The sequence below is a fragment of the Lepus europaeus genome, chromosome X (assembly GCF_033115175.1).
Source record: "Lepus europaeus isolate LE1 chromosome X, mLepTim1.pri, whole genome shotgun sequence".
NCBI lineage: Eukaryota > Metazoa > Chordata > Mammalia > Lagomorpha > Leporidae > Lepus > Lepus europaeus.
This window is the reverse complement of record NC_084850.1, coordinates 85,915,811-85,933,716: the sequence shown is the minus strand read 5'-3', so window position 1 is coordinate 85,933,716 and position 17,906 is coordinate 85,915,811. Positions and strand designations below refer to the sequence as shown.

At 40.4% G+C, this 17,906-nt stretch overlaps 1 protein-coding gene across 5 annotated transcripts in view; it reads left to right on the top strand.

Annotated features, from left to right (window-relative positions):
• KIF4A (kinesin family member 4A) overlaps positions 1–17,906 on the top strand; it is a 131,270-nt gene that overhangs the window by 8,346 nt on the left and 105,018 nt on the right. For all 5 annotated transcript variants that reach the window (XM_062183178.1, XM_062183175.1, XM_062183177.1 and 2 more), the window contains exons 6-8: positions 230–322; positions 2,094–2,260; positions 2,499–2,593. In XM_062183178.1, the coding sequence (XP_062039162.1) occupies positions 230–322; positions 2,094–2,260; positions 2,499–2,593 (355 nt within the window). The remainder of the gene's footprint in view (positions 1–229; positions 323–2,093; positions 2,261–2,498; positions 2,594–17,906) is intronic.

The following is a 17,906-nucleotide window of genomic DNA, read 5'->3' as shown; positions in this document are numbered from 1 at the left end:
GCAATCTCAACTTTGTTGCATGTAATAGTGTGAATTCACTTTTGGAAAATAATCAAATTTTACATATAGGGTTAAAATCCTATTCTTAATTCTAAAAATAACACATTCATTGTAAACAAATTTTTAAATTCAGAAAGTCACAAAGAATTTTAAAAATTACCTATGATCCCACCACCCAGAGATTACCACTGTTACTATCTTAGTTTTGCTACTTTATTTTCAATATTAGATTTACAATGAAGAAATTTTGGATCTTCTGTGCCCATCCCGTGAGAAAGCCTGTCAAATAAATATACGGGAAGATCCCAAGGAAGGCATAAAGGTAGATTTTTTTCTATCATTTGATATTACTTAAAAATGGTAGTAATTGCTAAAGTTCACATCCTTTTCATTTGCCACGGTGATTTGAAATGACTACTAATATCCTAGGATTTTAGATTTTGTGTGATCCTAATTCCTTTTGTTAATGTAGAGTTCCCAGATGGGAGCTCTTGTGGGGAAGGAAGGAAGGGGGGGAGGCAGGGAGAGAGGGAAGAATTTTTATTTGGTTTCATCGCCTTCCTATTACTTCTTTTTTTTTAAGATTTTATTTTTATTTATTTGAGTGGTAGAGTCAAAGACAAAAAGAGGGTAAGACAGAGGAAGGTCTTCCATCCGCTGGTTCACTCTCCAAATGGCTGCAATGGCCAGAGCTGAGCAGAGCTGAAGCCAAGAGCCAGGAGCCAGGTGCCAGGTCTCCCACAGGGGTACCAGGGACCTAAGCACTTGGGCCATTTCCACTGCTCTCCCAGGCCGTAGCAGAGAGCTGGATCGGAAGAGGAGCAGCTGGGACAGGAACCAGCACCCATATGGGATGCCAGTGCTGCAGGCAGAGGCTTAGCCTACTGTGCCACATTGCCGGCTCCCTTATTACTTCTTGAAAGGATGCTAATATCAACTAAATATTGATTAATTGTTTAAAGATTTCTGAAGTTGAGCTGTCTGCTATGGTAGCTACTAGGCACAAGCCAGTAAATTTAAATTAAAGTTGAATCAAATTTGAAATTCAGTTCCTTATGTGCACTAGCTACATGTCAAGTGCTCTATAGCTACATATGGCTAGTGCCTAGTATAGGAGACAGCACAGATGTAGAACATACCCATGATCACAGAACATTCTGCTGGCACTGTAATAGACATTGTGCTAGGCTCTGGAGTGATATTAAAAAACAATTTTTAAAAAAAGTTTGTACGTACCATAGGAAGAAGAGATCACTTATTTGAGAACCTTCTGTCACATGGTACTGATGCAGGATAAGGAGCGAGAGCTGAAAAAAATATTGGGGCAAGGTGGGGAGTTTGTATATGGAGTAGGCCAGATTTACTAGCCAGTGTTGCAAATGGGCAAATCTTGACTTTTTAACTGTGGGAAAACCAGAGGCTGAAGTGATGAGAATTAGTACAGACTTGGGAAGATTTGGAAAAATAATTATCTTACTCATCTTATTTCCTTGTGCAAAGAAAAAAAGATAGTTGAAGATTTGTGTTATAGGTTAGGGACAGGTCCCTGTGTTCTCCAGTATTTTTTTCCTTCTGGGTCATTAAGTCATTAGCCAGGTACTAAAATCAGGCTTCAGGGCTTGGGCTGGTAAAGCTTGGAATACAGGGAAATGATTTTTTAAAAAATATACAACTTGGTTTTTGTGTTTTTTTGGGGATTGATTCATTTTATTTGAAAGAGTTGAAGAGAGGGAGAGACAGAAAGAGAGATCTCCCATCTGCTGGTTCACTCCCCAGAGGCCTGTATCAGCTGAGGCTGGGCCAGGCCAAAGCCTTCATGTGGCTCTCTAGAAGGCACTTAGCCATAGCTACCGTAAAACCTAGAGCTCTGTTCTAGTTCCTATTGGCTGTCTCCCTTGTTCCTAGGAGAAACTAGGAAGTTCCTAGGAAAAACTGGAGACCTCAGTTTCCACTGGTTTTCACAGAGTTGCTAGTTATAGCAGTCTATTACCATGACTTGTATTTATTGAGGCATTTTTTAAAACCACCAGTCCCTGTTTCTGATCAAGCGTTTGAGGTGCAAACCATAATGGAATTGTTTTTCATGGCATTAGATCATAGGCCTCACAGAGAAGACTGTTTTGGTTGCACTGGATACGGTTTCCTGTTTGGAGCAGGGCAACAACTGCAGGACTGTGGCCTCCACAGCCATGAACTCCCAGTCATCTCGTTCTCATGCCATCTTTACAATCTCCATAGAGCAAAGAAAGAAAAATGACAAGTAAGTTGCAATTTAAAGAATCATGATCTTTTTCATGTTAATTGTGTTAAGGTTGGATATTACACAACTTCTTCAACTGATTCAACAGATCATCAGTACTGTGAGCACTGGTGACCAGTGGAGCTGTTTTGACTGACTTAAAAGAAGATGAGAGTTGGCAGGCCAACTTTGATACTCAGCTACTGTCAAGTCAAGCTTGTGTACTACTCTCACGTGTGTCTTCCTGTCGTTATCACAGGAGTAGCAGCTTTCGCTCCAAGCTGCATCTGGTAGACCTTGCTGGATCAGAGAGGCAGAAAAAAACCAAGGCTGAAGGAGATCGTCTAAAAGAGGGTGAGAGAATGGCTAAGGTCCTTTCCAAATTTCTGGTACTCTTGTTGGTATTGTTGGTGTTTTGACTGCATCATTTCAGATCACATTCTAACAGTAACTACAATTCCAGTTTGAGGCTGATTTCAGAAGAAGTGAAAAATTGTTTCTTTCCCTTGCACTCATTCTCCAATTCAGGTATGAGATTTGGATCTGACCCTTGGTTTGATTTCATCTGGTCCAGGCAAGTTTTAGTTTTTGTTTTACCCCCGACCACTTATAATTAAAACCAGCATCCTGATTCTGTCATTTCAAGTATTCACTCTCCCTTCCAGATGTTCTCACATATAAACCTCGTCAGCATGGTTTCCTTATCTTCATTCAAGTCATTGGATGTAACTGATGAAGCTCCTAAGGCTAGAAGAACCCTATGGTGTATGCTATTAGAAACCTGCATCTAGCATGATAGTGACCTGGTAATCTGCATGCTTTGGGAATGGCCCTTCAAGTGATTATTAATATCTCTAACAAAAATTAACATTCAGCTCCTATTTCTCAGTTTTGTGCTCCAGGGCCTTTTAAAAGATTTTGTCAGATGCCTTACTAAGTCCTGATATACTGTGTCTACTATCTTTCTTATAGCTGCCAGCCTAGTAAGAGTACAAAGAAGCAATGAAGAATTAGCCTAAATTGACTTTTTCTTGGTGAATTCAGTCTGGCTTCTAGTACTTACTCTTCCATTTTGAGGTTCTTGCAAACCATCCTTGTAATAATACACTCAGGATTTTAGTTAGCTCACTGACTTGCAATTTAAAGAGTTAACTTTTACCCCATTTTTGAAACATAAAATGACGTCTGTCCAGTCTTCTGGAACATCTTTCTCTGTGGTTCCTGAAAGATCACTGACATAGCTTCCCATGGTCTCATTTGAAATTACTCCCAGTTTCCTGGGCTATAAGTCATGTGGTTCGAGTTATTTGAACTCTTAGTAAAAATAGTTGAGTTCTCATTTGCTGTCACTTTACTCATATTGGGCTTCCTTTCCCTCTCGGGAACTGAGAAAGCAGAAGCAAAAATAGTAATTGAGGAATTGTACCTCTTTGTCATCTATCATTATTATACTGTTGGTACAGGGAAGAGACCTATTTCTTTCACATTTATCTTTTTGTTCTGAACATATTTAAAAGTACTCTTTTTGTTCTGTGTTTGCACTCTGAGAGTTAACCTTTTTTTAAGATTTATTTATTTATTTTAAAGTTAAAGAGTTACAGAGAGACAGATCTTCCATCTTCTGGTTCACTCTCCAGATGACTACGACAGTGAGCACAAGGCCAGGCCAAAGCCAGGAACCAGGACTTTCTTTCCAGGTCTCCCACATGGGTACCAAGGGGCCCAAGTACTTGGGCCATCTTCTGCTGCTTTTTCCGGGCCCCTAGCCAGGGAACTGGATCGAAAATGGAACAGCAGGGACACGAGCTGGCATCCGTATGGGATGCCGGCATCACAGACAGCAGTTTTACACTCTATGCCACAATGCTGGCCCCATCCTTTTTTTTTTTTTTTTTTCGACAGGCAGAGTGGATAATGAGAGAGAGAGAGACAGAGAGAAAGGTCTTCCTTTTTGCCGTTGGTTCACCCTCCAATGGCCGCTGCGGCCGGCGCATCTCGCTGATCCGAAGCCAGGAGCCAGGTGCTTCTCCTGGTCTCCCATGTGGGTGCAGGGCCCAAGCACTTGGGCCATCCTCCACTGCCTTCCCGGGCCATAGCAGAGAGCTGGCCTGGAAGAGGGGCAACCGGGATAGAATCCAGCACCCCGACCAGGACTAGAACCCAGTGTGCCGGCACCGCAAGGCGGAGGATTAGCCTGTTAAGCCACGGCACCGGCCCCAATCCTTTTTTTTAAAGGTATATTTTATTTATTTGGAAGCTAGAGTTACAGAGACATGTAGAGACAGAGAGAGGTCTTCCATCTGCTAGTTCACTCTTCAAATGGCTGGAGCTGAGCTAATCCAAAGCCAGGAGCTTCTTCTGGGTCTCCCATGTGGATGCAGGGGCTCAAGGACTAGAGCCATCCTTCCAAAAACACATTAGCAGGGAACTGGATTGGAAGTGGAGCAGCCAGGACTCGAACTGGTACCCATATGGGCTGCTGGCACTGTAGGTGGCAGCTTTACCCGCTATAGCACAGCACTGGCCCCAGCCCCATCCTTCTTAATACTATTTGAAAGGTTGTTACACTGTCTTTATTTTCTCTTTGATGTACATGTCTGAGTTTTTTTATTTAACTGCTTTATTGAGATATAATTCAGATACTATAATAGTCACTCATTTAAACCGTACATATCAATTGGTTTTAGTGTGTTCACAGAATTCCATCACCACAATCTAGCTTTAGAACCTTTCTTCACACCAGAAAGAAGCTCCATACCCATGAGCAGGCACTCCCCAATCCCATCCCCCTTCCCTAGCCCTTGGCAGCCACTAACCTATCATCATACAAATGTAATCATACTCAGATGTGTTCTGTGACTGACTTCTTTCCCTTAGTGTAAAATTATCAAGCTTCATCTGTGTTATAGCAGCGTCAGTACTTTATCCCTTTTCATTGCCAAACTATTCCTTTATATGGAAATAACATGTTTTTATCTATTAATTAATCTAGTGGACATTTGAGTTGTTTCTGCTTTTCATTACTATGCATAATGCTGCTGCATGAACATTTGTATGCACGTTTTACATGGACATATGTTTTCATCCCTCTTGGGTATATATTAAGAGTGGGATCCCTGGGTCATATGGTAACACTGTATTTAACTTTTGGAAAAACTGTCAGACTGTTTTCCAAAGCACCTATACCATTTCCCATTCTAAGAGGGTTTTGATTTCCTCACATTCACACTTGTTATTATGTCTTTTTAATTATAGCCATTCTAGCAAGGGTGAGGTGATATCTTATTATGGTTTTCACTTTTATTTCAGTGCTATCTAATGGTTGTTGAGTATTCTTTCATGTGCTTATTGGTAATTTGTATATTTGTCCATTCATGTCACATTTAGGTCTTTGATCCATTTAGAGTTAATTTTGTATGTGGTGTAAAGTACTGGTCCAACTTCAGTCTTTTGCATGTAGGTGTACGATTATCTCAGCGTCATTTGTGGAAAGGACTGATCTGTCTCCCCATTGAGTTGTCTTGGCATCCTTGTCAAGAAGCAATTAGAGTCTCTATTCCATTGATCTTTTATATGTCTATACTTACATAGCTTTGTAGTAAGTTTTGAAGTTGGGAACAGTGAGTTCCTCAACTCTGTTCTTTTTCAAGATTGTATTGGCTATTTTTGCTCCCTTGCATTTCCATATGAATGTTAAGATCAGTTTGTCAATTCCTGCTAAGAAACAAGCTGGGATTTTCATAGGGATTGTGTTGAATCCATCCACTTGGGAAGTATTGCCATCCTAATAATATTAATTTAAGTCTTTCAGTGGTTGAACACTGTCTTTTCATTTAAGTCTTTTTAAATATCTTTCAGGTTTTTTTAATTTGCAGAATATAAGTTTTATAATTTTTTTATTTTTTAAAAAAATATTTATTTATTTATTTTGAAAGTCAGAGTTACAGAGAGAGAGAAGGAGAGAGAGCGAGAAAGATCTTCCATCCACTGGTTCGCTCCCAGATGGCCGCAAAGGCCAGGGCTGGGTCAGGCTGAAGCCAGGAGCCAGGAGTTCCTCCAGTTCTCCCACTTGAGTGGCAGGGGCACATCTCTTGCTTTTCCAGGCCATTAGTAGGGAGCTGGATTGGAAGTGGAACATCCAGGACACGAACTGGCACCGGTTTTGAATGCTGGTGGTGTTGCAGGCTGAGGCTTAACCCGCTATGCCACAACACTGGCCCTGTTCTCTCTCTCTCTCTCTTTTTTTTTTTAAAAAAAGGATTTATTTGTTTATTTGAAAGTCAGGGTTAGAGAGAAGGAGGGAAGGACAGAGAGAGATCTTCCATCTGCTGGTGCACTTCCCTAAAGGCCGCAACACCTGGGGCTGGGCCAGACTGAAGCCAGGAGCCTGGAACTCCATCCTGTTCTCTCATATGGGTGGCAAGGTCCCAAGCACTTGGGCTATCTTCTGTTTTCCTAGGAGCTAGATTAGTAAGGAGCTAGATCAGAAGTGGAACAGCCAGGACTCAAACCAATGCTGACATGGGATGCTGGCTTGTAGTCAGCCACTTAACCCCCCTGTGCCACAACACCTACCTCTATACTTTTTTTCTTAAATTGATTCCTAAGTATTTTATTCCTTTGAATACTATTATAAACACAATTTTAAAAAAAAATTTATTTTCAAATTGTGTATTGAATTTTATATATTGATCTTATATCTGAAACCTTGAAGAATTTGTTTATTGGTTCTAATAATTTTTTTGTAGTTTCTTTAGGGTTTCTAAATACAATATCATGTCATCTAGATGGACAAGATCTAAAGATAGTTTTACTTCTTTATTTCCAGTCTGGATGCCTTTGTTTCTTTTTCTTGTTTAAGGGCCCTGGCAAGAACCTCTGGCACAGTGTTGAATAGAAATGATCAGAGTGCACATTGTTATCCTGTTCTTGATCTTGAATAGAAAGCATTCAATCTTTTACCACTATTAAGTCTGACGTTAGCAATAGGTTTTCATAGATGGCCCGACCAGATTGAGGAAGTTCCCTTCTATACCTGTTCTTTTTTTTCCCTTTCATTATGAATTGAGTCAGGTGCTTTTTCATCACCTAAAAGGAGTCTTCAAAAAGTTAATGGAAAATGTGTATGCAAGGGGGCCGGTGCTGTGGTGTAGTAGGCTAAGCCTCTGCCTGTGGCGCTGCCATCCCGTATGGGCACCAGTTCATGTCCTGGCTGCTCCAATCCAGCTCCCTGCTAATGCTCCTGAGAAAGCAGTAGAGGATGCCCAGGTGCTTCTGTACCTGCACCCACGTGGGAGACCCAAAAGAAGCTCCTGGCTCCTGGCTTCAGATCGACCCAGCTCCGGCTGTTGTGGCAGTTTGGGGAGTGAACCAGTGAATGGAAAAACTCTCTTTGTCTCTCCCTCTCTCTGTAATTGCCTCTCAAATAAATACATAAATAAATAGTCAGTGTTACTAAAAAAAAAAAAAAAGAAAATGTGTATGCTAAAATTTTTTTGTACCAACACTCATCTTTTAATTCTATTTTTCATGCAAACTTCTTGGAGTACCCTCATAGTGACATAATCACAGTATTTTTATTTTTTTATTCTATTGATATGGTGTGTTATATTTGATTTTTGCATATTAGCCAACCTTGTATTCTTAAGGTAGACTTCGCTCATTTTGTGCCTGCACTAATTCTGTATTCCTTGTAACCTGCCATCACAGAAGGATCTACTCAGTTAAAGATTAATTTATGATTGGTCTCAAATTTCCTTAAATGCTGTGAACCTGTAAATCTCCCACCACATGCCTAGGGGTGTGTGTGTGTATGTATGTGTATGTGTGTGTTATTGGATGTGCCTTCAGTGCTCAGTATCTTTTTTTTAAAGATTTATTTTATTTATTTGAAAGACAGAGTTACAGAGAGAGGTAGAGACAGAGAGAGAGGTCTTCCATCTGTTGGTTCATTACCCAGATGGCCACAGTGGCTGGAGCTGTGCCAATCCGGTGCCAGGAGCTTCTTCCGGGTCTCCCACATGGGTGCATCTTCAACTTTCCCAGGCCACAGCAGAGAACTGGATTGGAAGAGGAGCAGCTGGGACTAGAACCAGCGCCTATATGGGATGCTGGAGCTTCAGGCCAGGGCGTTAACCCGCTGTGCCACAGCACTGGCCCCAACACTCAGTACCTTTACAGCTCTGCCTTAGCTTTCCTTCACTGCTCCAGGGTGTGTGTGTGTGTGTGTGTGTGTGTAAGTTACTGGATGTGCCTTCAACACTCAGCACCTGTACAGCTCTGCCTTAGCTTTCCTTCACTGCTCCAGGGTGTGTGTGTGTGTGTGTGTGTGTGTAAGTTACTGGATGTGCCTTCAACACTCAGTACCTTTACAGCTCTGCCTTAGCTTTCCTTCACTGCTCCAGGGTGTGTGTGTGTGTGTGTGTGTGTGTAAGTTACTGGATGTGCCTTCAACACTCAGTATACCTTCACAGCTCTGCCTTAGCTTTCCTTCATGCTCCAAGGTCTCCAGAGGTACAAGACTGAGGGCTTTTTTTTTTCTTTCATAAAGATTTATTTATTTATTTGAAAGGCAGAGTAACAGAGCGACAGAAAAACAGAGAGATTTTCCATCTGCTGGTTCATTTCCCAAATGGCTGCAATAGCTGGGGCTTGGGCCAGGCTGACACCAGGAGCCACAAACTCCATCTGGGTCTCTTAACGTGAGTGGCATTGCTAGTGGTGGCTTAACCTGCTGCAACACAACGTCTGCCCCAGTATTAGAACTTTTTGAAGGCCTCCTGTAGACACCTCAGTTCCTCAGATCATCTTTGTAAGGTTTTGGTCTGTGCTGTGCCACTACACTGGCCCCATGTTTTGGATTTTGAATTTTATTTTTTTCCTGGGCTAGCAATATGCAGTACCATGCTGTCACAGGGCTGGACTGTGGTGGCAAGCCACAGCTTTCAGTCAGTCCCACTAGGATCATGAGAGTAAACAAGTCTTATTGTATTGCATATTATTGCTAAGCTGTGGTGTTTGGTAGATTAGATATACTGAATGCATTTTGACCTGCAGCTTGTATGAGACTGTGTCCCCTGTTACTGCTGGCATTATTGGCTATTACTGACCTTTTTCATGTTTGCCTATTTTGAACACTGCATATTATTTTGAAAACTTGTATTTCCCTAATTAGTTATGAGATTGACAACTAATTTTCATTTTATTAGATATTTCTCTTTCCATTTGTATGAATTGCCTATTCATACCCCTTTGCTTACTTTTTCTTATTTCAAGTTGTAGGAGTTGTTTATGTATTCTGAATATTAATCCTTTGTTACAAAAGTAGCATTTTTCTCCATCTTATTTTTTAGTTTTATTAAGCTTTTCATTCATGTCTTGTATGTGTGTTTCTTCCTATGTGCTTTATTTTTTAATATATAAAATTGGCTAATCTAGGAGTAATAATTTTTCCTTCTTCAGCTTTATTGAGGTATAGTTGAAAAATAAAAATTTTATATATTCAAGGCAGACAGTATGATGTATTAATAAATATGTGAAAACTTGGGCCGGCGCCGTGGCTTAACAGGCTAATCCTCCGCCTTGCGGTGCCGGCACACCGGGTTCTAGTCCCGGTCGGGGCACCGGATTCTATCCCGGTTGCCCCTCTTCCAGGCCACCTCTCTGCTATGGCCCAGGAAGGCAGTGAAGGATGGCCCAAGTCCTTGGGCCCTGCACCCGCATGGGAGACCAGGAGAAGCACCTGGCTCCCAGCTTCGGATCAGCGTGATGCGCCGGCTGTAGCGGTCATTGGAGGGTGGACCAACGGCCAAAAGGAAGACCTTTCTGTCTCTCTCTCTCACTATCCATTCTGCCTGTCAAAAAAATAAATTAATAAATATGTGAAAAATTGAAAAAGTTCATGGAAAGATGGAATTAAAATGTTTATTTAGGTGCAAAAAATTTTGAAATCCATGCAAAAATTTTTCATGATATGCATTTTCCATGAACCATTTGAACACCCTCATATATGGTGAAATGATTACCATAACTGAACTAATTCACATACCACCTCATGTAGCTACATTTTAATATATTTTTTCTTGAAGTTAAATTTATATATGGTAAAATGCACATATTTTAAATGCTCAGTTTATTGACTTTTGATAGTTGTATGCATTCATGTATTTACCACCCAAAACATGATATGAAACATTTTCATCTTCCCCAAGAAGTTCCCTTATGTGCTTTCCAGTCAATCTACCCTTCCCTTATTCTGTCTCAAGCCACCACTTCTGATTTCTGTCACCATAGATTGATTTTGCATGTTCTTAGACTTCATATAAATGAGATCACATAACACTTTTGTGTGTCTGTGTGCACCTGACTCTTTTTGCTCAACTTTTTTTTTTTTTGAGATTTGTTCAATATTCTTGCTTTGGTTAGTATTATTGCTGGGTATTAGTCCATCCTGTGATTATACCTGTACCACTATTTTTATTTTAAAATTTGTTTGTTTATTTACTTATTTGAAAGGCAGAGTGATGGGGAGAGAGAGAGAGAGACCAAGCGAGCACGTGAGAGAGAGCACCTCCATCTGCTATTTGATTCCCCAAAAACCTGCAACAGCCAGGGCTGGGCAGGGCTAATGCCAGGTGCCAGGAGCCTGGAACTCCATTTGGGTTTCTCATGTGGGTAGTAGGGACCCGAGTACTTGGGCCATCATCCTCTGCCTTCCCAGGTGCATTAGTAGGAAGCTGGATCAGAAGTGAAGGAACCAAGATTCTAACTGGCATACCAACATGCTGTGCAGTGGCCTAATCTCCTGTTCCATAATGCCCACCCCTGTAAATAACTAGGAATGGAAGAAGGTGAATGTGAGCTTAAGTTTATAACAAAGTGCCTAACAGTTCTCTAACCCAGTTTGTACCATTTTATACCCAGCAGTGTATGAGAATTCCAGTTTTCTACTTCTTCATGAAAACGATATTATCTTAGAAATTCTACTGGATGTTAAATGCTGTCTCATTATGGTTTTTTTTTTTTTTGAATCCAGGAATTTATCCATTTCTTTGAGGTTTTCCAGTTTATTAGAATATCATTCTTCATAGTAGTTTCTTTTTTTAAAGTCATTTATTAAACTTCTATTTAATGAATATAAATTTCCAAAGTACAGCTTATGGATTACAATGGCTTCCCACCTCCCATAACTTCCCTCCCACCTGCAATTTGGGACATGCTCAATCGGACTTGCCCCAAATGGTGGAGTTAGAAATGTGCCAGGGGATTCCAATACAATCCCATTAAGGTGGCATGTACCAATGCCATCTCACTAGTCCAAGTGATCAATTTCAGTTCACAATTGATGGCTCTGATAGGTCTAAGAGTCAAAGGGATCACACAAACAAGACAAGTGTCTGCTAATACTAACTGATAGAATCATTATGGTTTTAATTTGTATTTCTAAGATAATGAATGTTGAGCCCCATTTCATGTTCTTTCTGAATGTTCTTATTTTTGAAAAGTCGTTTATTACTCTTTCACTCATTTTAAAAAGTTGAGTTCATCATTTTATATATTTTGGTATTTTATACATTTGGATACAAATATCAGATGTGTATGTTGCAAATATTTTTTTCTTTGGTCTATAGCTTGTCTATCTTTTTAATGATGTCTTTTGGTGAGTAAAAGTCTTAATTTTTATGAAGTCTAACTTATCAAATTCTTTCTTTAATGCTTAGTGCTTTTGGTGTCCTATCTTAAGAAATCTCTCCCTTCCCCCAAATCATACAGATATTCTCCTTTGTTTCTTACTTGAAGTTCTATAATTTTAACTTCTACATTAGTTCTATAATCTCTCGAGTTAGTTTTTGGTTAGAATGCGAGATGTGGGTTGAGGATCATTTTCCCTCAACATGGATATGGCATTGTTCCAGCACCATTTGTTACAAAGAAGTTCCTTTATCGACTAAATTGACTTAGTATCTTGATGTATTGTGTTGACTGTGCGTGGAGTCTATTTCTAGACTTTATTTTACCCTATTAGTGAATGTGTTTATCTTTAGTCCCATCTAGTTTACAGTTTGTTTTGGTCTGTGGGACGGCAGATTCCTTCTCATTGTTACCAGAATTATTTTATTTTTTTTATTTTTTATTTTTTTTGACAGGCAGAGTGGACAGTGAGAGAGAGAGACAGAGAAAGGTCTTCCTTTGCCGTTGGTTCACCCTCCAATGGCCGCCGCGGTAGGCGCGCTGCGGCCGGCGCACCGCGCTGATCCGATGGCAGGAGCCAGGTGCTTCTCCTGGTCTCCCATAGGGTGCAGGGCCCAAGCACTTGGGCCATCCTCCACTGCACTCCCTGGCCACAGCAGAGAGCTGGCCTGGAAGAGGGGCAACCGGGACAGGATCGGTGCCCCGACCGGGACTAGAACCCGGTGTGCCGGCGCCGCAAGGCGGAGGATTAGCCTAGTGAGCCACGGCGCCGGCCCAGAATTGTTTTATTTTCTCTTACAGATAAATTTTAGAATCAGGTTGTCAAATACTATGAAATCTTTTTGGGAGTTTTATTGAGAACTGAATTCAGTTTGTAAATTAAAGAGAATTGAGTCTTCCCATCCAAAAGCATGATCTCTCTACATTTGTTCAAGTCTTCTTTTATGTCCTTCAGTAAGCTTTGTAGTTTTCTTAATATAATTCTGTAAAAAAAGATTTATTTATTTATTTGAAAGGCAGAGTGACAGAGAAAGAGGGAGAGACAGAGAGTGAGGAAGAGATCTTCCATCTGCTGTTTCACTCCCCCAAACTGCCACAACTGCCAGGGCTGGGCCAGGCCAAAACCAGGAGCCATTTATGCTGCTTTCCCAGGCGCATTAGCAGGGAGCTGAATCAGAAATGGAGTAGTCAGACGAGCCAGCACCCATATGGCATGCTGGTGTTGCAGGCAGCAGCTTAACCTGTTGCATCACAACACTGGCCCATTTTCTTAATATAATTTTACACCAAGTATCCTGTTAGGCTTATGTCAGGATTTTATAGGACTTGTTGCTATTTTGTATGTCTGTTTCTGTTTTCTATTCTTGTCTAGGGAAAATGTGCTTTTTATATTTTGCTCTTATATCTAACCATATTAATGAATTGCTTTTTCATCATTTGTCAGTTGATTTTGGAAATTTTTCTGGGAGGGTATTCACATTATTTTTAAGCAGCCACTTTGGCTTCATCCTTTCCTATATCTAATATCTTACTTTTTCATACTTTTTTCAATTGAATAATACCAGTGATAGTAGACATCCTTATCTTTTCTTTTTCTCTAACCATAAAATAGTGTTTCACCTTTATCTATTGAACATTTCTAGCAGACATTCCTTATCACATTAAGATATTCTTTATCAAGTTTGTAAGTGGCCAGTTTTTTTTAAGGAATTGCATATTTTAAAAATAAGAGAGAAATGTTGAATTTATCATTGAGAATGAATAATCATGAAGTTTTTTCCTCTTTTAACTTATTGGTAAAATGAATTGTGTTGTGGCATAGTGGGTAAAGCCACTGCCTGTGATGCTGGCATCCCACATGGGTGCCAGTTCGAGTCCTGGCTGCTCCATTTCTGATCCAGCTCCCTGCTAATGGCCTGGGAAAGCAGCAGAAGATGACCCAAGTCCTTGGGCTCCTCTACTCACATGGGAGACCCGGAAGAAGCTCCAGGCTTCTGGCTTCAGCATGGCCTACCTCTGGCCATTGTGGCATTTGGGGAGTGAACCAGTGGGTGGAAGATCTATGTATCTCCCTCTCTTACTCTATAACATTACCTTTCAAATAAATAAAAAAAAATAATTCTTAAAGAATATGTTTTCTGTCATTTCTGAAATTGAATATAATAGATTATTTTTTGTGTATTCTACTGGATTTAATTTACTAGCTTTTTATTTTATTTAGGGCTTTCGCAAATCTTTCCTATGAGTGAATAGCCTATAATTTTTATATGTGTGTTCTTCTTGCCAATTTTACTTTGAAGATTTTCCCAACTATGTAAAATGAGTTGAGAAGCTTTCATTTCTAATTTTTTTTCCTCTATGCTCTGGTACAGTTTATATGTCATGGGAATTACTTACCTTTAAGATTTCTTGAAGATACAATTTTCTCTATCTTGAAGCATTTAGTAATTTATATTTTCTTGGAAAATTATTCATATTTCTATATTATCAAACTTATGCACATTTTTCTACTTTTTTGTTTTAAAATTTGTTTTATCTGAGAGGAAGAGAGAGCACTCCCTTTTTTTAAAAGATTTATTTATTGATTTATTTGAAAGGCAGAGTTACACAAAGAAGGAGAGACAGAGAGAGAGAGGTCTTCCATCCGCTGGTTTACTCCCCAATTGGCTGCAATGGCTGGAGCCAGGAGCCAGGAGCTGCTTCCAGGTCTCCCACGTGGACGCAGGGGCCCAAGCCATCTTTCACTGTTATCCCAGGCCATAGCAGAGATCTGGATTGGAAGTGAAGCAGCCAGGACTTGAACTGGTGCCCAAATGGGATGCCGGCACCACAGGTGGCGACTTTACCTGCTTTGCCACAGTGCCGCCCCGAGAACTCCCTTCTTCTGATTCATTTATCAAATGTCTGCAACAGCTGGGACTGGGCCAGGCTAAAGCCAGGAGCCGGAACTCAATCTTGGTTTCCCACATGGGTGGGAGGGGCCTAAACACTTGAGCTATTGCCTGCTGCCTCCCAGGGTGTACATTAATGGGAGGCTAGAGTCAGGAATAGAGCCAGCACTAAAATTTGAATCTTACCAGCCAAAATGCCCACCCTTATTTATGTATTTATCTTAATTAATTAATTAACTTGAGAGCAAGAGCAATATTGCCTCTGTTGGTTCACTCCCCAGATGCCTGCAGCAGCTGGGCAGGGGGACAAAGCCAGGAGTAGGGAAGTCTTTCAGGGTTTCACATGTAGGTGGCAGGAACCCAACTACCTGAATCATCACTACTGCCTCCCAGGGTCCATATTAGCAGGGAGATGGAATCAGGAACCAGAACCAGGGATCAAACCCAGGCCCTCCCATGTGGGACATGAATGTCCTAACTGGCAGCTTAACCAATAGGCAAAATGCCCACCCCTACTTTATATTTTTAATTTCTGTATCATTATATCTCGGCTCCCATTTCTTTAGTTCTTTATGTATCTTTATTTTTGCTACATTGGATAGATTTGGTGATTAACTCTTTTCTACTTTATTTTTTCAGTTTCTACTAATGCCTTCTTTTTAGGTTTTATTTTATAATCTTTTTATTGCTTGTTGAATTGAAAGCTAAGTTCACTTCTTGTCTTTTTTTTAAGAAAAGCTTTTCAAGCCTCCAAAAAGAGGTCAGGATGGTAATAGAAACCCCTCATATACCTGTCACTGTAGTTTCAACACTAATTTGTGACCAGTTGTTTCATCTGTATCCTTTCTACTTTCTCCATCTGGCTTTATTTTAAAACAAATCCTTGATATATTATTCATTTCACTTTGTAGGGATAAAGAATAAGAACTCTTTTTAAAAATTTATTTGAAAGTCAGGATTATAGAGAGAAAGAGAAAAAGATCTCCCATCTGCTGGTTCACTCGCCAAATGGCTGCAACAACCAGGGCTGGGCCAGACCAAAGCCAGGAGCCAGGAGCTTCATCCATGTTTCCCACCTGAGTGCAGGGGCCCAAGGACTTTGGGCCATCTTCCACTGCTTTCCCAGGCACAATAGCAGGGAGCTGCTTTGGAAGTGGAGCAGCCAGGACTCAAACTAGCACTCATATGGGACGCTGGCACTGTAGACAGAAGCTTTACCTGCTATGCCACAGCATAGGCCCCAAGAACTTTTTAAAAATATATTCACTTAAAAATTCACAATAATACCTTAATATATGCAAATATCTAGTTAGTGTTTAGAACTCCAGTTGCTTCACAGATTTATTTGGATCAGAATCTGAATAAGGTTCACACATTGTTATTGCTTCTTAGGTCTTTTAAATCTCTTTCTCCATGTCTTCTTACCCCTCAAGTCCCTGGAATTTATTTATTGAAGAAACCAGATTGCTCTGTAGAATTTCCTGTAGTCAGAATTTCACTGATTACATGCCTTTAGAGTTTAACATGTTTCACTTTCCTCCGTATTTCCCACAAATTGATATATTAAAAATTAGATACCAGGGCCGTTGCTGTGGCATAGTGCGTAGGGCCACTGCCTGCAGTGCCGGCATCCGATATGGGTGCTGGTTCAAGTCCTGGCTGCTCCACTTCTGATCCAGCTCTCTGCTATGGCCTGGGAAAGCAGTAGAAGATGGCCCAAGGACTTGGGCCCTTGTACCTGGGTGGGAGACCCGAAAGAAGCTCCTGGTTCCTGGCTACGGATCAGCACAGCTCCAACCGTTATAGCCATCTGGGGAGTGAACCAGCGGATGGAGGACCCGTCTCTCCCTCCCTCCCTCCCTCTCCCTCCCTTCTGTCTCTCTCTCTCTCTCTCTCTCTCTCCCTCTCTCCCCCTCCTCTCTCTGTGTAACTTTGCCTTTCAAATAAATAAATAAATAAACCTTTTAAAAAAAATAGAGGGGCCCAGCATGGTGGTTCATCTGGTTAAGCTGCCACCTGCAATGCAGGCATCCCACATCAGTGCTGGGTTGAGTACTGGCTGCTCCTCTTCTGATCCAGCCCCCTCCTAATGTGCTTAGGAAGGCAGCTGAAGATGGCTAAAGTGCTTGGCTCCCTGCCACCCTCAAGGGAGAAGCAGATAGAGTTCTAGGCTCTCGGCTTTGGTCTGACCCAACCTTGGCCCTTGAGGCCATTTGGAGGGTGAATCAGAAGATGAAAGATCTCTCTCTCTCTCGTTCTGTAAATCTGCCTTTTAAGTAAATAAGTGCTTTTTTTTTTAAAAAAAAATTAGATATAGAGATTTAACCACAATTAAGATAAGTCTTCTTCCTTTTATTTGCACATCGTGTTTGTGTTCCTTTTGATGGTATAACTCATTTATTTTCATTTGTCCTTCTCTAAAAAGATACACTTAAAGCTGCTCATTTTGAGTACCACTTGAATGTAATTGTGAAATTTTGAGGAATAGTATTCTCAGTGTTCATTTCTAAATAGGATGCTTTTTCCTTTATTATTTTCTCTCTAACCTATGAATTCTCTAGAAGGTACTTTATGTTTCCTTTTGTCAGTTTCTAGTTTGTTGCATTATGACCAACAAATATGTTTGATTTCTCTTCCTTGAAGCTTGGTCTTTATTTAATATCCCATGTGTATTTGAAAAGTGTATTTTTTGTTGAGTATATAGTTTTGTATATATATACACACACCTATTCTAAACTTGCTAATTGTATTATTCCGATCTTTATGACATTTCTTGTTATTAATGTTAATTTAACTCAGAATGACCAAGGATTTGTCAATATCTCCTTGTAAATTCTTTGTTTATGCTTTACATATTTTGAAACTAGGTTGCTAGCTGTATAGAGTATCATGACACATGTCTTATAGCTTGATATCTATTTTGTCTCATTAGTGTTCCTTTACCTACTTTCTCTTTGTTAGCCTTTTTTATCCTATAGAAACTATGTAGCTTGATTTCATTCATGCATTCATTCACTTATACCCAGTCTAATGTTCTCTTGTACTAGATTGCTTTATCCTATATATAATTTTTTGTGTGTAGATTT